At 50.2% G+C, this 22,903-nt stretch overlaps 6 protein-coding genes across 6 annotated transcripts; all 6 read left to right on the top strand.

Moving 5' to 3' along the window:
* Nucleotides 1-596: 596 nt before the first annotated feature.
* On the top strand, nucleotides 597-3,453 carry gloP_1 (Cytochrome P450 monooxygenase gloP; the record flags this gene model as incomplete). The annotated part of the gene is made up of 4 exons (XM_014687222.2): nucleotides 597-791; nucleotides 877-2,090; nucleotides 2,166-2,310; nucleotides 3,271-3,453. The coding sequence occupies 4 exons, from the start codon at nucleotides 597-599 to the stop codon at nucleotides 3,451-3,453; spliced, it is 1,737 nt and encodes a 578-aa protein (XP_014542708.2).
* A 1,777-nt stretch (nucleotides 3,454-5,230) lies between these two features.
* Nucleotides 5,231-6,707, top strand: DAL4 (Allantoin permease; the record flags this gene model as incomplete). Its single annotated transcript, XM_014687223.2, has 3 exons — nucleotides 5,231-5,260; nucleotides 5,316-6,485; nucleotides 6,543-6,707. 3 exons carry the CDS (start codon nucleotides 5,231-5,233, stop codon nucleotides 6,705-6,707), a joined length of 1,365 nt encoding a protein of 454 aa, XP_014542709.2.
* Nucleotides 6,708-9,448: 2,741 nt separating this feature from the next.
* G6M90_00g061610 (uncharacterized protein) lies at nucleotides 9,449-11,221 on the top strand (the record flags this gene model as incomplete). Its single annotated transcript, XM_014687224.1, has 5 exons — nucleotides 9,449-10,054; nucleotides 10,111-10,348; nucleotides 10,420-10,535; nucleotides 10,588-10,719; nucleotides 10,775-11,221. The coding sequence occupies 5 exons, from the start codon at nucleotides 9,449-9,451 to the stop codon at nucleotides 11,219-11,221; spliced, it is 1,539 nt and encodes a 512-aa protein (XP_014542710.1).
* A 679-nt stretch (nucleotides 11,222-11,900) lies between these two features.
* On the top strand, nucleotides 11,901-14,375 carry HET-E1_8 (Vegetative incompatibility protein HET-E-1; the record flags this gene model as incomplete). Its single annotated transcript, XM_014687225.1, has 1 exon — nucleotides 11,901-14,375. The coding sequence occupies one exon, from the start codon at nucleotides 11,901-11,903 to the stop codon at nucleotides 14,373-14,375; it is 2,475 nt and encodes an 824-aa protein (XP_014542711.1).
* A 570-nt stretch (nucleotides 14,376-14,945) lies between these two features.
* Nucleotides 14,946-16,538, top strand: G6M90_00g061590 (uncharacterized protein; the record flags this gene model as incomplete). The annotated part of the gene is made up of 1 exon (XM_014687226.1): nucleotides 14,946-16,538. One exon carries the CDS (start codon nucleotides 14,946-14,948, stop codon nucleotides 16,536-16,538), a length of 1,593 nt encoding a protein of 530 aa, XP_014542712.1.
* Nucleotides 16,539-16,954: 416 nt separating this feature from the next.
* On the top strand, nucleotides 16,955-21,291 carry G6M90_00g061580 (uncharacterized protein; the record flags this gene model as incomplete). The annotated part of the gene is made up of 7 exons (XM_066130724.1): nucleotides 16,955-16,981; nucleotides 17,038-17,358; nucleotides 17,443-19,299; nucleotides 19,365-20,031; nucleotides 20,083-20,598; nucleotides 20,659-20,809; nucleotides 20,976-21,291. 7 exons carry the CDS (start codon nucleotides 16,955-16,957, stop codon nucleotides 21,289-21,291), a joined length of 3,855 nt encoding a protein of 1,284 aa, XP_065986752.1.
* Between the last annotated feature and the right edge of the window lie 1,612 nt (nucleotides 21,292-22,903).

Genomic DNA, 22,903 nt, shown 5'->3' with positions numbered 1-22,903 from the left:
GACTCTCGGACATTGATATGGCCGTTTTTAGTATGCGGATGCCGAGGATAAAATGAGCCTTGTCGAATCAGAAACCTACGCTGCAAGAAGTCTGGTGTTCAATGGCCAACGCAGAATGCGGACATAGATGCATAGATGGCCTGCGGCGCCATGTCACAGTTGCAATTGACACGCGTGTCAGTCTTTGATTGAGTCCATCAGACGCATGTAACCCACATGCATCATCTTGTCGTCGAGAGCCTTGCATGTGACGGCACGGAGCAAAGAAACGTTCACCCTCTGGAGCGTTGCAGCACGTTTCACCACCGCTTAGTATTTTAGTTTGACATCACGGACAAGCGCACAAGGCAAACTTGAATCTTGACAAGTCGGCTCATTGTACTCGTTTTGCAGTAGCATTGCTAGGAGTCCATCTGACATTGTAGACATCTCAATGTAAAAGGTTGGTACATTGTTAAGATGCCTAGATGAGAGACTGATTCGGTTCCAGAATACGACGAAACAGCTTGTCAAGCATTATTTGCCAGCCAACTCCCCCGCATCAGCACCGCTCCCACGGTATCCCAAAAGATTTTGTTTCTGTACCAACAGCAGCAATGACGGTGCTGTATTGGCTGCTGATTCCGGTCCTTGGCTTCCTTGTCGGCTTTGCGCTCGACTACGTGTTCCTAGTAAAGTATCCCGCCGAAATACCCACCATCAGATACAGCCGTGGTTTTTGGTCCCATGTCAGGAGCAATATTGGTTACTTTACTAGCCAGAAAAGATGGATCCGAGATGGATACAACGAGGTAGAAACATGTCTCTTCCACAGTCTTATACATGGCAGCGCGATCAAGGACAAGACCATCTGCTAACCGAGACATGCATCGACAGTACAACAAAAAGGGCCTGCCATTTCTTGTTCCGTCGGGCTTCTCACGGCCTTACGACGTCGTGCTGCCTCGGACCATGCTCACATGGCTTCGTGACCAACCCGAAAGTGTCGTGGACGCGCGATTGGCCCATAACGTCAGTGCTTACGGCGACTACAATTTCCTAGACTCAGAGATTATTCGATCACCCTTTGGCATGCGGGCCGTTCAAAAATCGATGAACCGCAGTTTGCCAGGTCTTGTCTCTGCCATGGATAAAGAGGTCCAGCATGCTGTTGATTTGGCCCTCAAGGATGTTGGTAATGACTGGACGAGCATCAACCTCTGGGGCATGTGGCAGGCCATTGTGCTCTTCGTGACCAACAGGATGCTTGTCGGCTCTACCCTTTGTCGCGACGAACGGTTCCTCAACGCCATGGTTTCGTTTACACATGCCGTAATGCGAAACTGCGTCCTGCTGCGCTTCGTGCCGCTCATTCTGCACCCTATTCTGGGCCGAATGCTGGCAATATCCAACTGGGTCCATTGGCGACGGGCATACTGTAGAGTTGGACCTGTAATAAAGACTCGGATTGACTCCATGAGCCGCAAAGCCAAAGGGGACCCGGAGCTGCAGAACTGGTCCCCCCCCGAAGATTACATCACTTGGCTGGTTCGCTTGGCCCTGGAGGAAAACCGCGACCAAGAGCTGGATCCGATAGTCATCTCAAAACGCCTGCTGCCTATAGAGTTCGCAGCCATCGACACGACCGTCATCACGGGTGTCTTGTGGATCCAAGACCTGCTCAAGACACCGTCCGCAGTTGAAGATCTGACCGCCGAACTGCGTGCTCACCAGCCGGCCCCTGGCGAATCTTGGTCTGCCAAGGCGTTGCAATCACTGCTTCAGGTCGACTCATCCATCCGTGAGTCGCAGCGTCTTAGCAACTTCCATTTAACACTTGTGGAACGCGTCGTCGTGGCATCGGACGGCTTGTGCCTACCCGGCCTTGGTTGGAAGATACCAAAGGGCGCCCATCTTACCGTGAATGCGGACGGCAGCCATCATGACGGTGATTTATACCATGACCCCTACACGTACGATGCGCTGCGCTTCTCAACAATGCGCAAGGAGCGTGGGGAGCATCACAACGCCAGCAATGACGCGGCAAAACCTCTGGGTATGGTGACAATGAACGACCACCACTTTCCATTTGGCCATGGCAAGCATGCATGGTAAGCATTGAATTCCCCGTCTGCCAGAAGAATGTCTAGTACGGCAAGCAAGCTAATTCCAATCCAAATCTCTAGTCCCGGTCGCTTCTTTGTCGCGCACGAGATGAAGCTTATAGCGGCGCATTTGCTATTGAACTTTGACCTGAAGATGGAGGACAGTACTTCAAATCGGCTATGGGTTGGCCCTGGTATGATGCCGCCTTTTGGTGGCCGCATCAAAGTACGGAGGAAGTCGTCCTCGCGGGGCTAGATGGCCAGACTGGAGGAACCGCGGAGCTGAGACGTCACTGTCTTGTAATATTTATAGGGCATAGAGAGAGCAAAATCAGGTAGGCGTCCTTGGCCTACGCGTTGGTCTCTTATGACGTCGCGGAAGCTCTGGCGAAGGTGCCGAAGGCCGCTGACGTACTCGCTGTCACTCATGTTGTCTTCCAGCGCGCTCTCAAATGAGCTTTGACTTGGCTTATCTAGAAGTCAGACTTTAGCACAATAGTACACAAGAATCAGGTAAACGGCATCTTACTATATGGAAGTTCTAGCTCAGCATGTTTCTTATTGAAATCGACCAAATCCTGGAGTGTACGGGGCCCGGTATTGTTAAATAGAGCAAGAAAGCGTTTGAAGCCAAACGGTAGCTCACGGTCTGAACCATTTAGTCAACGCCCCTTTGTGCAAATGAGATGCCTACTATAAAGGGTCAATCCACACCGGAACTGTGCCGTAATTTTCCATAATCTTGTCCGCCATCAACAACTTTGCGTTGTAACAAACCTTTGCACCTTGGCCCTGGGCTGTTTTCAAGGCATTCATCATGGCGATTTCCTTAAGCACTCGTGTACTGTGCCTGAACTCTGTCAATCCATACGTGCTCATCGTCACTCGCGTTTGATCGCATATCCAATCCGCAAATTACCAAGTCTTGTAGTCCAGATATACAATGCGAATTCCCTCTCACGATTTGGTCAAGTGTGAGCGGAAATCCCTTCCTAGAAGAAGCACGTTCATGACGTGGGCGCAACCCTGAACAGACTTGGCCAACGGTCCAGCCCTGTCGAAACCCATGCCCCCAGACAAGGTTCCCTTCATGTCGATAGCCCCCACGGAACCCTTCATGCTGTACAAAGCAGCACGAATTGCCGACTGCACGATTGACCCGTCCGACTAACTGCCGATGCTAAAGGCGGAGAATCCTGCTGCGGTGCCGACAGCAGAACCCGACGAGGAGCCACCAGGCGTCTACAAGATACCGGGTCAGCAGACGCTGAAGATTGACGAGATTCTCGGCTTACGCTACAGCCCAGACATTTGTCGTTGGGGTCAACACCCCCCCGGACGTACGGTGTTTGAGTCTGCGGACCATTAGCTTATCAAGAACCAGGTGGTTCCGTCATCTCAGTCTCACCTGGCCGCCAACAGCAGACCAACCTGAGGTGAGATTTGCACCCCTACAATTCGCCCATTCCTACACCATGTCAGTATCGCCTTGACCCATAGTGAACTCACGGAGGAATTGATGGCGTACGGAAAGATTTGCTAGGGCAAGTGCGATGCAGCCAGCGTCTCTGAGTGAGGTCGCAACCGCCGCGTCTTCAAAAGCATGGAGGCCGTTCAACGCAAACGATCCACAAGTCGTCCCCAGACCAAAAGACGGAGTCAGAAAAAACTCCTTTCCCGTCAAGTTGGCACGTCAAATCAGCACTTTCGGCGGTGGCCAGAGAACAGTTATCAAACCTGTAAAGTGACGGGGATTCCATGGAGTGGCGACCTGGCACCGGGTTTCCGCCGTTCCAGGTCCAAGGCCCTGGCTTCTTCGAGAAGGATTTGAATTTGAACTGGTGCCGTCGTTGTGATGGCATGCAATTTCATGCCAGTGTGGTTGTGCCTGGCGATCTGAGCGAGATAAAGCTGGACCAACTCTACACTGGTACATTTTCCGCAGCCAAGCAGTTAGCGTAGGTCGCCCGCTGTGGCTGCAAGTATGTCGAGCGACGGCTCTGGAGTTTGTTGAAGCGTAGCCATGGGTGCAAACGCGGGTCTCGACGTAAAGAGAGGGAGAAATGATGTGGCCAATCTCGCCCAAAAGAAAACCGTTCGCTGGGGAAGATGGAAAATTTGGGTGAAAAGGGCCTGGCTTTAAAAGGAAAGAACAACGGAGAATTTTGCAGGAGGCCATGTTGGGGCATGGACCCTCTCAGAAAGGGTCAATGGTGGCACGATGAGCACGACCTAGTTGGAGGTCCCTGTTGTACTTTACCGTCGACGCTTAAAGTAATTAAAGCTATTATAAAGTAGCGTTTATTAATACGCGCGGTAATAAATTACTATCTGGGCTAGTATATTTAATGTTTCGCGAAGTGTTTGATGTTTTTCTCGCGCTATATTCCGCTCTTACAACCTAGTATAAGCTAGTTATAGTATTACTAACAGTTTTATATAGCCATTAACCTTTTTATTTTTTTAATAACTTAATATTTAAGAGCACTAATTAATCCGGGTTTATATATAGGGCTAATATTATATGTAAATTATACTCTTATATTTACTACCCGTATGTACTACTTGAAGCTCTGCTTTGTAATTCAAAGTAAAAAAAAATATAATAGCTTCTAGATTTCTTCATCTCCAGAGAGATAGATACGAGTTAGTCCGGCCGCACCGCATTTATTAAAGACAGCACTGTTGACAATCAACTCGGATCAGACCGGGTCGCGGGTCGCGGGTCGCCGTGACACCACGCAAAGGAAGGATATCGCATTATCCGAGGATACTCGTGTAACCATACCCCAACATGAATAATCTGGTAATCTGGAGCGGGGTCTTATCTGCCAGATCTCTAATTCCAGGATCACTGGCCTCCCTCGAATGGATCTTGATCGCCGGCTGCCTCTGCTATAAGAACAGCTCGATTAATCCTAAGCTTCAACTTTTCAACTTGTTACCATTATTGAAATTATGTTACCCCAGCTACAGGTTTCGCACCCCCGTAATGAGCCGCGACCGACTGCTCTCCTGAACCATGACGTAAAGCCAATTGAAGAGGCCAGAAGAAATTGGAGTGCGTTACCACGTCTCTTATCCTTTTTCCAGCTTAAAATTGACCATGACCAGCGTGGACAGCGTTCCTTGCCCTGACAACGACCATGTCTTTCAACATGTCCAACTTTCAAGCCGTAAGATTGAGACGTTTCCCCTTGAGTACTTGGTGCTAATTTTGCCGTATCTCAGGGATCCAGTATGCTATCAATCGGACTAAACTGGTGGCAGGCATTGATCACGCTCTTCTGTGGCCATGTAATAGTGGCACTACTTACCATGGCCATCGGTTTCCCAGGACTCTACCATCACATCTCCTTTCCAGTCGCCACCAGAATAGCTTGGGGCTTCTACGGGTCCATCTTTGTGGTACTGAACCGTATTATCCTGTCGATTGTATGGTGCGGTGTTCAGTCGTGGCAAGGCGGACTCATGACGTACGTCTGCCTTCGCGCCATTTGGCCAGGTATAGACAATCTTCACAACACGGTTCCAGAAAAGACTGGTATGAACCTGCAGCAATTTATTGGGTTTGTTGTTTATTTCGTCATCCAGCTGCCGTTTGTGTTTCTTAACCCTTCACGGCTGAGATACCTCACATATATCGGGAGTGTATCCGGGTGCATAGTCCAGGTCATCCTTGCTGGCTGGGCCTGCGCTACAATGGGCTCTGGCGGCTTTGGAGATGTCATGGCTGACGAAGCATCTCCTCTTGTCGGTTCACAGGTGCCATGGGTGGGTGTGTACTCAATCAGTGTCACCATTTCCTGCATGATCGCTGGAGCACTCAGCACTTGCGATTATACGCGTTTCGCAAAACGTCCCGCCTCGGCTCTGTGTCCACAAGCCGTTGGGTTTGCTCCGGCATGGGTGTCTAATGTCCTGGGCATCCTGACCGTGGCTGCTACACAGCAACGATACGGCGACAGATTATGGAGCGTGGCCCAGCTGCTTACTGCCATGCAGAGTACGAATCCTGCGACCAAGACTCGCGTTGCTGTATTTTTTGCTGCTTTCGGCTTCTTTCTATCACAAGTTTCGCTAAATGTGATGGGCAATACGTTTTCTGGCGGCACTGACATTGCATCCCTACTACCAAAGTATATCAATATTCGGCGTGGGCAGCTCCTTACGGTTTTCCTCGGTCTCGTCATTAATCCCTGGTACCTACTTAGTGGTGCTACTATTTTCGTATCCGTCATGTCGGCGTATGCAGTCTTCTTGCAACCCTTCATTGGCATTCTGCTAGCGCATTATTTTGTCGTGCAGAAGAGGCGTATAAAAGTGTCAGATTTGTATACTCTGGATTCTCAGGGAATTTATTGGTATACTTGCGGCGTCAATTGGCGATCAGTAGTTGCGGTATGTGCACACCTAGTCCCACGAGAAAGGAGTCAATCATATTAACATACCAGCGAGTGGGTTGCTGCTGTTGCACCGCACATACCGGGTTTCCTTATGACAGTCAACCCGTCAATTCAAGTTTCAACAGGAGTACTGCAGTTGTACTACCTGTCTTCCATGACAGGTTTCTTGATAGGTCAAAACTCCCTGCCTCCGCACGCTAAAGTCATCTCTAACTAGAACGTCTAGCATTTTCCCTTACGGTTGTTTTGCACTCAATATTCCCAGTAAAGGCTCAATCCATGTACATTTATTCATCTACATTTGGTTCTACAAGAGAAGAAGTTGAGGATTATATCAAACAATATGAGCGTTAGTGTTCGACTTCGAACACCGGTATGATGCCAAAAACATTCCCCGAAGCAGAACCTTGAGAAAAAGAAATAAAAGTTCACGCATGAGGATTGAAGCTCGAACGACGCTCAACCTTACAAAGTTGGCCAAGCAACAATTTAAGCAGTCTCTATCCCATCATACTCAGCAGTGAGATTTTATACTTGGCAGTGTCTAGAGTCCTAGACAAGTCTTTACTGTGAATAAGCCTATAATACCCCCTGCTCGTGACACAGAACGATTGTATGGCACAGTCCGGATAAAATGAAAGGTTCTTGATTTACTACATAAGGAGTGCAATAATACGAAACTAAATACTTGTTGTAATAGTGTTGCCAGGTAGGCAGCAGTATCGCGATGGCTGTTGCCCCGAAGGAGCGACTTGACTTTGACATACTCTTTGACTGAAAAGTGGGCAAGATGTAGCTCTTAATCGGTGGCGTCAACGACTGTCACTAAGCTGGGACAATAGTCTAAAACACCCGTCTCACGAAATAACCGACGCCTGGCGTTATACCCTCGTGGCTCGTGTTTAACCCGTGTTGCTATTACTTTTTAGACCTTGGCCAGCATCAGAGGTAGCTTCAAGTACGCTAAAAACTACAGAAACCGCATCGCATTGGTTTTAAGCTCTATTAGTATGCGTTTGACCTTGCGTTGGCATGTCTCTTCTAGGTTCCGCGGCAGATGCAGAAACTTCCTCGATAGCCGCTTTGTTAGGACATCAAGCCAGCCTATCTAATCGACGGAATGTCCACCTGAAACTAAGCAGAGCGTCAGCAAGCCATCGGTATATCAATCAAAGCAGTACTATCTCACACAACAGCTCCCCTTTACCCCGATCCCTAACTTGCGGGTGACTGTGGAAATGCAAGAGACATTGTCGCTTATTACCGCGTTTACTTAGCCGTGTGCTGAGCATGTCCGACTTCCTCATCAAATCCGGCCTAAGTCAACTCAAAACTGTGTGACATTTTGTTGCCCAGAATATTTCTTCGTTGCTCCCAGCATCTGATGCCAAAGAGTTCTGGTTGAGAAATCCACGGTCCTTGAGATTTCCTGCTTGGCACTGCGACTGGTCCATGCATTTGGGCGACTCATTTGTTGTCTTTGGTGTCCAGTACGCATATCACAGGGTAAGAGCGTGTGCCTTGTTGCCTCAATGTTTTGTTCAAGTGCTTGCCATTTTACATTAAACTTGGCCAACCACGTCGTCATACGACCTAATGCTTGGTTGCACAGACACATGAGAACTTTGACGCGTCTGCTGGGGATTAGTGGAGGTATTATTATTACTACTAATAATTAATATTTATCCTTCTCTCTACTCGCTCAATCGTTGCTTTTATTAGGAAGATACAAATGGTATCTAATACTCCCACAGTTACCTTGCTTTGCTATAGGAACTCTACCCACCACTCGATATGAAGGCCACAAAGATTGCTTGAGGATTCTGCCGTGAATCTCCTCGAAAAATCTTGACCCTGGTCGTTTACAATAACAACTCCACGAGCATGCTTTGGCCATCTCGACAAACATGGCATGGAATCAAGTAGATAGGCCATGTGAGCTACGACGACTGACTGGAGAATTCTAGACCTTGTGCAATCATTTCCAGCGGGATGTTTTTCTCCAGGATGAAGTTGACAGCATGCGAGCTCCATGATGTGGATACCAGGATCTGTTGTACCCGGCGGGCCGTCCCGGTCAGCCGGCCGGGCTATGATCCACATTCGGCCGCAGATTTCCTATTGTAGCTCGTGATGATACGTCGTCAGCCACACATTCTTCCATTTAGAACAAGTACGGGGTATCAAGTAGTATCCTGTTCCGAATTATTCGGCAGGACTTATGGCTCCGCGGCTCAATCGCAGCTTTAAGGGAGGCACGAACGTGGCTACGCTCTTATTGCGCATAAAGCGTCCGTAGAGCGTCCAAAAATTGCTAGGCATTCTGCCCAGCTCGTATAACTCGAATGGCGGCGTAACTCTTCGAGGCTGAGAGAAATGCCACCTGGGGGCTTCGTCTGTGTCAGCCACTGGCAATCTAAGGGGCGGCGACATCCGCAGATTTGTCAACACGCTGGCATCAGCCCCCAGGCCAAAGCCATGTCTCCTTTTAACCTCGCCCACTAAATGCAATAGCCTGGGGCTGTGTGACTAGAGAAGTAGGCACACAGGGCTGAGCCAGCCCAGGTGAGCCATCATAATGTATTAATAGCCTCTTCAGCCGAGTGTGTCAGAACGGGTTCGAGGCCTTGCCGGAGTTGGTGGCGCACCCAACGTGCGATTCCGACGCCTAGCATTGGACACTGTGCGCAGGCCATTGAAGAATATTGATTTCAGCTCCGTTCAGGTCTGCGCAGGTCAGAACTTCACTGGAAACCATCCAGCATTCGTTGCGGGCGCCATGCTGCTGATCGCAGTCGGGATGGACGCGTCGCCGTGGAAATCGCGTGCAGCCAAGTTATTAAATGCATGCTCCGCTCCGGCGTGAAGCATCTCGAGCACCCTGATAGTCCAAAGAGCGAATCACGCACGTGCGACAGTAGACATTCCTGCCGTGCCCTTCGAGAACCCTTGCCCGCCATGCCGACAGACAAGGAGAGTCGTTCGAATCTACGCCGACTCCGTAGTCGCCCGGTATGCATCATCTGCGGCCGACCGGCAGAAGCACAGCAGATTGCGCGGGCTCTTGGCATCGACGACGAAAAGCACCGGCTCAGCGGCCATGACGTGTCCATGGTAAGAGACGGCCACACATTCCACTTGGGCGAATTCAAACTACCGTCCGGGGATATCCTGAAGTACTACATTACGAGTTCCTTGCGCCAGGGAATCCAGTCCTTTGCCGTCAGCGCGGCCATACTCTTCAACACGCTTTCTCCTCGGTTTGTATTGCACGCGGGCGTCTGCGCCGGCTTCGACGACCCCACGGGGAAATTGGGGCTGGCGCTGCGCGATGTAGTATTTGGCGAAGCGGCCATCAACTATGAAGAGGGCAAGTGGGAGGCGCAAGGACCCGGCGGCAATGCGGTATTCCTGCCGGACTACAAACCGGTCGCTGTCGAGGCCGGAGACATGCAGGGGTTTACCAAGTCGCACAAACGGCACGGTATTCGTTACGGCGAGTACATATCCGGGTCTTCGGTCCGAGGCGACGCCGCGCAGGTATTTGAGAAGATTCGATCGTCGGTGGGTAGATGTGCTCATTCATTTACATGTTGGACGAAGCCTGATTCATAGACTAGGTTGGCCGAAACGCCATCGCCCTCGACATGGAAGCGAGCGCGTTCATCCAGCTCTGCAAACATTTCGAGCCAAAGGGTCCCATTTGCCTAGGTGTGGTGAAGGGAATCTCTGATTTTGGGGATTCCAAGAAAGGGGAAGACACGTCTGCCGACTCTGACGCCCTGAACAATACGGCCGTTGCCATAAAGGATTGGCTCACTCATAGAATTCCCAACACGAGGTGGGAAGTTGATGAGAGTACGTGTCGGAGAATTGTCATGGGGTACGTTGATGGAAATGCCAGGACTGCCACTGACTTGTACATGTAGGCGATGAACCTGGTGCCAAGTTAGTGTCCGGGTATTACGAGAACTTTGTCCGCCGTGTGATAGACAATTACCTGGAAGGGCTACCGATTGCGTATAGACACCGGCCCGAGGTTGCGGTACGTTTGAAAATGCCTTCCTGACACGAGATACCACTAAATGTTGGCAAAGATACCTGCCAGCGAGATCAAGGGCTTCATTTCGGTGCTACCGAAAGACCAAGACCCACAGTTTGTCAAGGAAATCGGCCAGATCCAACGGACAATATTGGAATATGGTGTAGAGGAGATCAACATTGGAACTGTAAGCGTCCTTTCGGGCATTTGTTTCCTGACGAGCACCGCTGACAGAAAGAAAGAATGCTGCCCAGCGATACGTTCATTACAAGGGAGGGTTCTTCCTTGACTGGTGCCGCACCGTAAATAGTCTTGTTGACGAGGAAGACGCCGAGTATCAAGTTGGCGTCTTTGGGAGAACCTTGCGAAAGCAGGCGTATTACAAGCAGGCTGAAGCCAAGGGTCCTCTGGCGCAGGTTCTTCCATGGGAAGAGGCGATGCACTTGCTAACCGACCTGAAGAATGACACGCGGAGCATTCCTCGGCCAGATGTAGAACTTGTTGGAAAGAGATATGAAGAAACATTGCCCCGGGCTAAAACACCGAGAGGCTCTGCTATGACAAAGACGGAGCGAAAGTCGTCGGTCTCTCAGCTATTCGCGTTTGGAAGATTTCGTCGACACCATAAGCCTAGTGGCAAGGAACAGGAGGCAGCAGTGAGCCCTCTTCCAGTAGTTGGCTGCAAATGAACTTGATCTGATTTATTTTGACGCGTTTTGTAGAATAAAGGGAAACATTGGATGGTTAATAGGTGGTGTATTTAGTATAGTATGGATGTAAGACCAGCGGTTCGAACAGCAGCAAGTCCTCTTTGATCAGTACGGAAATAGAAGAACATCCAAACTTGCCTCTCGGATCTTTCACGTCAATTTACCTGCGACTTTTCACGATTTCTTCTGCTATGTATATGCGAGCATGTTCACAGAGTAAATCCCCGAGACCAAAGGTGGTTGCACGGGCTGCCAACAGAGCATTGAGCTGACACGAATGTGGAGAATGGGGAAGCACCAAAAGGGGCAGGCTGAAAATTGTGGCGTTTGATAGTGTCAGCTCGTCACTTTTATTGTTGTGGTTGTGAAACATATCAGCTTATGTACATTTCAGCTGCAGTGCGCCTTGCCATCGAGGCAGCAACCGCCTGCAGGTGGTCGGCCGTGGTCTCGAACTCCCGAGTTTCGACCAGGACCAGGGTGTAAATCCCGAGTTGACTTGTTACCCTCTTCTCTTCCATCACGGAAGCGTAGATAAAGTCGTACGGCACCCAAGATGTGCTAGATGTTGGTGCTATTTACACGCAGAGCGTTCAGAAGTAACTGCTCAAGGCCTTCAACTTTTCAATCTTCGGCGGGGCGGTTATTCATTCTCCTCATGGAAGGCTCCAGCAAGAAGAGAGCTTTCAGCGCCTCTGGCAATCCCGGAGGCGAGCAGGCGGCAAGGAAGCGACACCGTCTACCTCAGACCTGCGAGTGGGTTCGTCAGGAGCCAGTATACCAGGCGTGGAAGGCGTGGAATGAGAGCAGCTCACCCGTCTTATGGATTCAAGGCCCAGTGGGCATAGGCAAGACGTTTCTGGCCGACTTCATTGCCGGCGACATCGTAGGGATCAGCGATGAATCACCGGTACTCACGACACACTGTACCGCACAATCTACTCCAGCGGTGCTAGTACATGACCTCGCAGCTCAACTTATATCATGTCCAGAAACGCGCGACCTTGTCAAGATACGGGTTTCCAAACTCATCGATAATACAAACCCAGGCACAGCGAGTGTGCCGTACGATGCCAGCTACAAAATCTGGGACGAGTTCAGGTTTATCGTCAAAGAGTCACCGCGCCTGACGCTTATCATAGACGGGCTGGACGAGTTGTCAGATGAGTCCTTATCACACTTGAAGTTTGACCTTCCGTCCAAGTTGGTTGAGCTGACTACGATACTGGCCGGACACGTCAGACTGCTTGTGCTCAGTCGGCCACAAGCCAGCATCCTACGCGCACTCAGGGATTCGCCCACTATTCAAGTAACAGCCGCCAAAGTTGCCGACGACATGAGACGGTTCTGCTCGTCAGAAGCTGCCAAATACCCACAGCTAGACCCGGAAGCCGACAATGTCAGCACAGCTGTAGCCCGGAAATCGGAAGGCATCTTTGTCTGGGCGTCACTTGCCATCAAAATTGTCGCGAATGACACCGAAATCAACAAAGGCAATATTGACTCACACTTGGAGCGCCTTCCTACTTCTCTAAGCCAACTTTATCGGGACTCGTTTGAGCAGCAGTCCAAGGACCTCCCCCAGACACGTATTATGCTTCGAGACAGTATTCTGCGATGGCTGGCCTTTTCAACAAGGCCAATGACACTTGCGGAAGTGGCAAATGCCATATCTGCAGAAACCAACATATTCATCGCTGACTTGGAAGCTACCGCGGTGCAAGTATGCGGATCTCTGGTCAAGTTTGAGGACGGCCATGTGAGACTTGTCCATCACTCCCTCCGGGACTTTCTGCACAGCCAGGCGTCGGCGCCTGCTGAGAATGAAGCTACGTGGATCGGCGAACAGCATCAGAAGATGGCGACGTGTCTGTTGGCGTATCTCATGCACGCGTCATTCCGGCACATTGATGATCTGCCGAGCTCGAAAGACTTTCGTAACCTCTATCCATTGGCAGACTACGCATGCCTCTATTGGGTCTACCATTTGAGCTTGAGCAAGGACGACCAACACCTGAAGGACCAGGTTGAGCTCTTCTTTCAATCTTCAAATGCAAGGGAGTGGATTATCAAGCTACTTCCCGAATTACTCGCGCACTCTGTCCTGCCTATTCCACCTCGGCCACCAATTAATGCTCGTTTCTTCTACATTTCCATGCTCAAGGCACAAGTGGTGAATTACTTTGAGCAGGACCGACGGAGTCAAGTTCGCCAGAATCTTGATAGATGGCTGGAGTCGATTTATGAGGGACGCTCTGCGGAGATTAGCATGAATGAGAAATTGACTCCCACCGAGTGTCTACGCCGCCGGGTTGAACTAGCCGAATTGTACAGCTGGCTACCGGAGCGCGGCGATAGGGTCGCGGCCCAGCTGAGGGAAGCAATCGACATTTCGTCTCAATCCATGGATGGGGACAAGTGCCAGGACTTGCTCACCGCGGCTCGACAGGCACTAGCAGACGAGCTCAAACGCAATGGACGCTACGCAGATGCGCAAGAGTTGCTCAAAGGACTAATAGAGGATATTACACGCACGTCCTCGGACGAGAATCCAGCACTTTCATTCGCATACGACAGCCTGGGTTGGGTCCTGTCGCGTCAAGGCAACCTCGAGGAGGCAAACACGTTTCTCCGGAAAGCCCTCGATGCTTCCGTCAAGCAATTTGGGTCTAGCTCTCCGCATACGCTTCGGTCCCGTCTCACGCTGGCAGAAGTTCTGGTGAAGCTTGGCCGTAATGATGAAGCACAGGAATTTTACAGCTTTCTGGAGAACCAGCTGCGCAAATCGGATCGGGACGGTGGACAGATCACAAGTGACCTACCCAAGGACGCGGTTGCGGACCTCAACATTCTCGCGGGTATTTACATGCAACAAGGCAAATACAGTGAAGCCAAAAATACATTCCGCATGGTGGTGGACGAACGAAAAAAGATGTTTGGCGCCAACAGCCGCTTGACGTTGTGGGCGGAGATGCAATATGGTCTTGCGGCAAACGGGGAAGGGAATGCTGAGCAAGCAGAGGCCATTTTGTCAGGGTTGCTTCCGCGGCAAATCGACGTCTTGGGCCTTGAACACCAGGATGTAAAGGATGTTACGAAAGTGCTGCAAGATATAAAGGAAAAGCAGACTTGAAGTGTCGATCCTGGGGACACAGGATTTGGGAGCGGTATTATCTAGGTCTAGGGATTATTGTGGCCTGCGGAGACCAGGATGATCCGGCTACAAGCCTCCTGCCGAAGATCCATTGATAGTTTGACTGTCGATATGCCGTCGGAAGATGACGTGCTCATCCGAGCCCCACGCATGCATCAAGATGCTGTCGGCCCCAGAGTCAACGTCAACCAACTAACTAACCAACTGCTGTGCCGGCGTATTGACCAGCGACACTATTCAGGGAGGGAATGCAGAACGTTTATTTTCACTCTAGATAACAACAAAGTATAGTTTATCCTAGTGCATATCTTTATTCAGGCACTTAAAAAAATAGTCAAGCTTAATTAGCTGTCGTTTGATAGTTCCTGGCGGGTCTTGACCTCCGATGATGTGCTCACGCTTACATGGCTCACAAGTGGATCCTTAAAGTTGGCCGACGTCAAGAATCATGTTATAAAGAACAAGGTTGAACGTCAATCGGTTCCCATTTGTTCATGTCTTTCTTCTTTTATGCAGGGCTCTCGCCGTCATCAGCACACGCATCCCACGATGGGTGAAGCGAGATCGCAACGTCAGCCGCCTCTGGGCGCTGGAAATCCCGGAGCCACGAATGAGAAAGCAGAGGCTGCTAGTAGCTCTGGTGATGATCCAATTACCTCCCCCAAACCAAGCTATAATAAATCGTCCGGGGTTGACGCGGCCCTGGAACTTGTCAACAAGACCCGAGACTTGTCAACAGCTCCCCTGGATCCGGCGCAGGAGAAACGCCTTGTTCGTCGCATCGACTGCCACATTATGCCGCTGATTTGCGTCGTGTACTTCTTGCAGTACATTGACAAGACGTCCATTTCATACGCCAGCGTAACTGGCATCCAAGAGGCCACGGGCCTTGTCGGAAACCAGTTCAACTGGGTGGCGTCCATCTTCTTTTTCGGCCAACTCGCGTTTGAATTTCCAACCATTCGGCTCATTCAACTCTTCCCTCTTGCCAAATACGCCTCCATCAATGTATTTCTCTGGGGAGTTGTCCTGGCCTGTATCGCAGCTTGCAAGAATTACGCTTCTCTACTGGTGTGCCGATTTTTACTGGGTGTCTTCGAGGCCGCCGTCGTCCCTGCTTGGGTGCTCTTCACTTCACAATGGTATACCAAGCAGGAACAGGCTTTTCGAGTCGGCATTTGGTTCTCCGTCTGCGGAGCAGCCCAGATGTTCGGCGGATTCTTCGCCTACGGTGTTGCCAGACATGTTGGCAGCGACCCGGACGCCGCGCTCCAAGGGTGGCAGATTATCTTTTTGTTCCTGGGTCTGCTTACTTCCGTGGTTGGAATTGCCTTTTACTTTCTGATCCCCGATTCTCCCGCCACGGCGAGGTTCTTGACCATGGAGGACAAGGCAGCCCACATTCAGCGAATTCGAAGCAACGAGCAGGGCATCGGGTCTGACAAGTTCAAATGGAGTCAGGTCAGGGAAGCTCTGACCGACTCGATGACTTGGCTGTACTGCTTTTGGATTTTTGCAGCCAATATCCCCAACTCTACCGCTACCAGTTTCGGCAACTTGCTGGTAAAGGGCATGGGCTACTCTAGCCAGGAGTCTCTTATCCTCGTCACTCCTCTCGGGGCGTATGAGATCGTCGCCTTGTTGGGCCTGACGTGGCTTGCGATGAAGACCAGACAGCGAATATGGTGGTGCATTGCTGGCCATGTCCCGGCCATTATTGGAGCAATCTTGATGGCCACGACAAGTAGAGTTCCCGCGTTAATCGGGTATTACTTGACTGGTGGTATTCCTATTGGTTGGACAACGATTCTTGGATTACAGAGCACAAATGTGGCGGGTTCAACCAAGAAGGTTACGGTTGCATGTCTTGGAACCGTTGCCTACACTGTGGGCAACATCATTTCGCCTCAGACGTTTCAGAAGAAGGACGCACCGCGATACCTGCCGGCCAAGATTTCCATCTGCATTATTTACTTCTTGTGTGTAGTTGATCTGTATGCCATGAGGTGGGTGCTGGCTAGAAGGAACAGAACTCGTGATCAAGAAAAGGCAGCCGCTGGGGTTTCTTACGTTGTAGAAGAAAACCACGAGTTCTTGGATTTAACAGACGTCCAAAACAGGGAGTTTAGATACGAGTTGTAATCACATACTGTCGAGATAGTGGTGGTGTGTGTCGTAGCCGAATGGGAAGAGTCAGAAGCTTCGTCTGAAATGCTCAAATGGTTACGATGGACGTCTCGAGGACCCCAATTATGCACATGAAGGCCGTGATGCAGAACTCTTCACGGCCTAGAAACATCATTGATGACTTATTCGAGACTCAAGTGCTTGCATTTTGCCAGAAAATATTCTTATTGGACCGCCAGAAATTTATCATTCACGCGTCTGTAAACCCTGCTTGGCGAATCAAATTGTGGAGTCGTGATTTCGACACCGCCTTCAACGTCACACGAGAAACGCGGGCCCCAAGTTGATAAAACGACGCGTCTTCAGCCACCCAGCAATGTGGACAAGCTGCTCAGCACATGGTGTCCATTGATGTATGACCTCGTGCCGCGATGACGCCAATCCAGCCGCAATGCCAGGTGAGGTGTAAAGATGTCCCCTCGACGAGAGCAGCACTAACCGCCCTTCGGAGCAGGCCCTACGTTTGTCTGATGGCCAGACATGCCAGGATGTCGCGACAAACGCAAACGGCCTCTTCTGCAGGCTCCATGCCAAGCAGGCTTTTGGTCTATACAAGGGTTACAAACGGCGTAATGCCCAACTAGACGCGATAGACGATGAAGCCCCGGCCTATCTTAAAAACTCCCACGTCCCTCTCGCCAACGACAATTTTGAGCGCATCCAAGACGAGACGGTGCTTCGACAAGTGCACTCCCATCTGTTTGAGAAGTATGTCTTGTTCAGCAAGGTCATCGATGCACGCAAGCTGCACCACAAACACTTCTACCCACTTCAGGTTGACTATGGTCACCAAGCATACCTTGACAAGCTTAGCAGCCAACGTCATACTGTTCTCCGGGCCTTGGCAATGCTTTAAAAGCGAACTGCCCAGGTATTATACGAGAAGGAGAAATGGTTTACTTGGGTCCGCAAAGTACAGGAGACGGAAGAAGCAAATGGCGAGAAGGAGCAGAAGAAGGTGAAGCAGGAAGCTGCCCTCTTCAAACGTCATATAAAGAATCTGCAAACCAGGCTAGACCTCATTCGACAAAGGGAGGAAAAGAAGCGCCAAGACGCATACCTTGAGGATGCATATAGAGAGCGAATGTCCACGTCGACGGATGAGGCAGACGACGATGGAGACTGTGATCCTATTGAAGATGCGGAACACGACAAAAGAGACAATTACATTGACTTGATTAAGCACTTTCTCTGGATGCAAGTACTGGATGCGGGTGAGGATCCTGTACGCGCGGCTGGTTCAGACGCTACCGCTCAAGAGGCTGGCCACAGCAGTGAGCCGCAGGCAACCGCCACCAAGTCCAAAAAGAAGCAAAAGGCCAAGGGCAAAGCAGCTTCTAATAATGGATCCCGTGGATCTTCAGGTTCTCCCAACGTGGCTAGTAGAGGGCAGAAGAGACTCTTGGCAATGCAGGAAAGCGGACAAGCTACGACTGGACCCGACCAGCAGGAGCCAAACATGATCAACATTGAGACGGAAGCAGAAATGAGGAAACGGCTTGCAGAAGGAGTCAAGAAGAACTATCATGACGTTTGGGGTTTCCAGATTGTGGGCACATTTGAGAATCCCCACGAGACTGTCGAAAAGACGGCACCCATGACGGATGACGAGATCGAATCGGTCATCATGGACATCAGGGAGATTAAACGGCTGCTTTTCAGCCGCCTCATCCTCGCAAAGGCATCCATGCTACCCGCTGCTATCCGAGCCCACAGCGTAGAGGAGTTCCTTGACGACGCCGATGTTGCCGAATCTGATCTGCGAGACATCTGTTTAAAGGTTGCAGACCCTACTCTTCAAGTCATAAGAGATGCGTGTGCCGACTTTGCCCGAGGAGACGAAGCGGACGACGACGTTGAGGATTCTCTCGACGATGAGGACGATGAATCATTTTCAGAACTGGTCACTGAGGACCGGCGCTATGCGCATCTTCATACCCATCCCTGGCTAATAGAGAAATATCTCAAGAAAAGTGGTTTGTTTTCACAACAACAGAAAAAGTCCAAGTCACGCAAGACCAAAGTCACAATTTGTGGCAAAAGCATCTGGAACCACGCCAGCGAGAAGGCCATGTCGCGAGATGGCTGGCTCCAATTTTCTGTCATGGCCAAGGACTGCAGCTTTGAAAATGCCATCCAGTTATGCCGCAACTGGGCTGAGTTCTCGGACCTGAATCTGCTTACTCTCTGGCAATTCTTCCCAGCGTCCAACTGGGCCGCGTGGGGCAGTAACAGAATGGTTCAGCAGCTTCAACAACTAGGCTTCTTTCCTTACTTTATCGATTTCGAGGCTCAACAATACAGCCGACATACTCAGGTCGGTGGTAGAGGCCACGGTCGACGTCAACATGATATTATTGAGACGCGAAACATCATTGTTGGCCACATGAAGCGCAATGACGCCGTCACTCGCCGATTTTTGCAGTATCTTGTAATGCGGGCTGGAGAGCTGCTGGTCCTCGTGCGTGATGGCAAGACTGGTCGCGTCATTACCGCTCCTCCCGAGGAACAGTTGTGGACATACCGCCAGAAGCAGGGTATTGGAAGAGCTTCCAAAAATGAATATGTCAACGTCCTGGAGGTTGGTCCCGTATATTTCCAGATACTTGACGCGTCGCGGAAATGGCGTTTTGGATTCGATGACTATTACGACGTCTTCATTTGGGACTTTGTACCTTGTCAATCGGCCATAGAAACTTACAACGTCGTCATACAAGTAAGTTCCATGTCCCTCACACCGGCAGTTTGGATGCAGGGTTGCCTAACAGGAACGCACTTCAGGAACTTAAGAATGCATGGCGGATAGCTAATGCGCGCGACATTTACGCACACATGGAGCCGCTCTTGCGCACTCTGACCCGGGAAGAAGGCTCAATGCGCACTCGGCAAATTAAGGCAGGCGAGGACGTTGAGACCCTATGGCACAAGCTGACGGATGAAACGAACGAGTTCGTGCTTCTCAACATTAACGGAGAGTCCGTGACTAGTCGAGACGCATCAGACGCGTCCATCTCGCCATATTTGTTTTATAACGAAGCCAACGTCGCCGAAGATCGAGTACTATTCCCGGATGAGCTCATCTCAAACAACCGAAACGTGCCTTTCAGGGAGATTAAGAATGGCGTGAAACGAATCGAGAGCGGTATTTTACCCAGCAGGCTCCGGCATGCTATCAAAAGCCTGAAGGGCAGTGCGCCACTGCAGTTAGAAGATGAGCTGCGAGGGCCGCCGTCTGACGCGAATTACGATGAGGAAGATGGTCATCTGTGGGATCTGCCCAAATTATGGGAGTCCGGTATAGAACAGGTGCGAAAGGAGACGCTTATTGGTGAACGAAATAACCTTCTCAAGCGGACGGGGCTAGACGCAATGCAACAGAGCTTATCATTTGGGGAATGTCTTGATGAAGCAGACAGCATGGAACTAATGGAGCGTGACAGGTCCTCTGGTGAGTGGAACTAGCTATGACTATCGCAGACGAGGCTAACGTATATGGCAGAGTTTAAGGAATCAATTCATGAAGGAGATCTTGAACCAGGAAGTGTTGAGAAGTATTACCAGGTTCAAGAGAAGATTGATGAGATCCTTCGGCATAGCCATTCTGGGTCAACAGACTGGGTCTGGTTTGTCGTCGAGATAATGGATTGGCTTCAATTGCGTGCCAACTACGAGGACTATACTCACGACCCCTTCTCGCCATGGCCACACAGTTTTATTATCCACGATCTAGTCCGGGCATTTGCAACCATGGCCATGTTCTTTCCCGGGTTAGCAGCGACCGAGCTTGTAACCAAGTTTCTTGAGTCAACTGAGTGTAAAGAACTCTGGAAATCGGATCTTTTTAGCCCGAAGCAGCGAGCAGTAAACCTGCCTGATCGAAGAACTCGAACGAGTTACAAATATCGCAAACCAGAGTTCTGGGCAAAGTGGAAGGAAGTCTTGGGCTCACGGAACTATTTCACCGATGTATACCCCTTTGACTGGAGCCTTGCGATCCGCCCCATCATTGCACATTGTCAGTCAAATCCCGCCAGGCCATCCCCCATCGTCGCAAAGTTTGCTAACAGATTGACAGTATATCGAGCGGGCGTGGTCGCGCCCGCATACTATCAAAGTGATCCGCAAATCGTCCCTGGCACGGCCACGGCCAACACGGAGCCTCACCGGCCCGACAAGCTAGATCTCTTCATCAACTATGAAGACCCATACAACAACTGCCCCCCGACGTACCCCCCCGTCCTATATTCACCCACACCAGTGGCCTGCCCTCCTGCCGCTTGCCCAAAAATTCGCCAAGGACCACCAAAGCGCGCGTTTTGCGCTTCTTCGGCTGTGGTCAGCGCCGCACTTCTACCCTCTGATGGTTGGGCCGCAAAGCCGACACGGAACCAGCTTCCTCGACGGCGCCGGCCGAACGTGGCAGTGGAAATTCGTGCCCAAGGATATGCCGGGGAGCGAGTTCAGCGCACACCTCACCACTTCCAGGCGAATAGAACTATTGCAAAAACAGTTTGGAAAACGTGTCGTTAGTCGTGGAGACTTGATTTTTGTCATGGCCGAAGACGCCGAGGAGCTGCTGAAGACTTGCACGGCCGTCACGTTTGCCATTCAGACGAAGCCGTGGCTGAGAGAGGTGGATCTTTGGAAAAGCTTTATTGATGTAGATTTGGATTTTTTGGAGAGCTTGGACGATTTTTGGCTAGATTGATAGGATAACGAGGCCTTGTTGGAAATTCAAGTTGATACATGATTGATTGTTTCAGTTTCCCATGGGAAGATAAATAGAAGACGACCAGCACGGGGAACAGCCCTTGCATGTGCTTGTGGTGTCTCTGTTGAATTTGATGGCCGTGCCTCTAGTCATGGCTTTGTCTTCCGTAGAAGACTCTTCAGAAGGTGATGGCAAGATGGGCTCGGTGCTTGTGAATATATTTTGCGAAATTGTTTGTAGGTTTTGTCATTTTGGCAAGTGAGAAATGCAAACAGAGTACATGTCGGAACGCACCTGGACCGCATTCCATGTCCTACCCACAGCCTGGCTCTTGGCCATCTTTGAAAGCTAGAGTTTGGCATTGGACATGGGGCAGCGGTTTACCGCTCAACTAAACATATATACCTCGTAGAGCTAGCAAGTCTGTCAACGGGTGAAATACAGAGCATCTACAACCGAGGGGTATACAAGGTTAACTGAAACAGGCACTTGTGGAATTCCCTTTTGCTTGGCGTGGTTTAACCTTGGCATGCTCCAACACTCCAACCTCGAACGGTCTATTAGGCACGGTCGTAACGTCTTACCAGAGATAAGATGATTCGCCGCGCCGTCCCGCAGAGTACAATTAACGCCTAGTTGTAAACAAAAGTGCATATAAGGCATTGCTCATAACCAATAGAATATCACGACGTGTCCTTCTGTTTAACAATGACCAATCAACAGCCACAGCCCAACGTAAAACCGCCTCGTTGCAAAATGGCCAGGCCGCGATATCAATTGTCTTCATTTGGATTGTCTTGTAAGAAAACTGAGCTCGTCAATTTGTATTGATGATTTTATGAGTTATCTGCGCTGCGCCCGTATTGTCCGAGGCTTTGATTTTGGAACCTTGCTGCGTCTGACCAAGTGTTACACGGAAACGGCCCGACAAATCGTGAAGCCCAATAAAGGGGCTTTACTAATAAAAGACCTATTAGTTATATAAATTAAATACGTGCTTAAGCAAGAGCCTTAAGTATATATATTCTCTTCTTATATATAATAGTTATTATTCCTTTTTTTCTCTTAAAAAATCAAGGACATTAAACACTTTTTAATATTATCTTTAAATTTGAACCTCTACTCTCTGAGCGTCGTCAGACCCTCCTCGCAGCATGGATTGCATGAGCTCGAGACGCTTGGCTTGCGGCTCCTGTGTTTTTTTTTTTTCTTCAGAAGAGCCCGATACATAAAGGGCGAGTGTGTTCCCTCTGCACGGCCCGCAGTTCTCTCTTCGCGGGAGATTTTGCGATTGGATTTTTGACGAGGGTTCCCAAGGCATTCTGGGAACGGCATGCTACCCGACAGGGCAACAACGAACACAGTTCGTCAATGGATCAATATATTCCGTGCCTGCAAGGGCTTATAAGTGCTCGATGCAATGAGAAAGAAGGATATGACGAACGAACATACCGCTGCGTGAGTGCCCAATAGTATCTGTGGCCCAATTCTTATTGCCAGTCACAGCCCAAATGAGCAGAAGAGTAACAGAAAGAAGGGAATTCGGATAGAGATAAATGATGGAGGCTCGCTTTGGATGACAGTCCTATAGTCGACAAGCACATCCAGA

The sequence above is a fragment of the Metarhizium brunneum genome, chromosome 3 (assembly GCF_013426205.1).
Source record: "Metarhizium brunneum chromosome 3, complete sequence".
Lineage (NCBI taxonomy): Eukaryota > Fungi > Ascomycota > Sordariomycetes > Hypocreales > Clavicipitaceae > Metarhizium > Metarhizium brunneum.
Note: the sequence above shows the minus strand (reverse complement) of the source record. Positions and strands in the feature narration are given on the sequence as shown.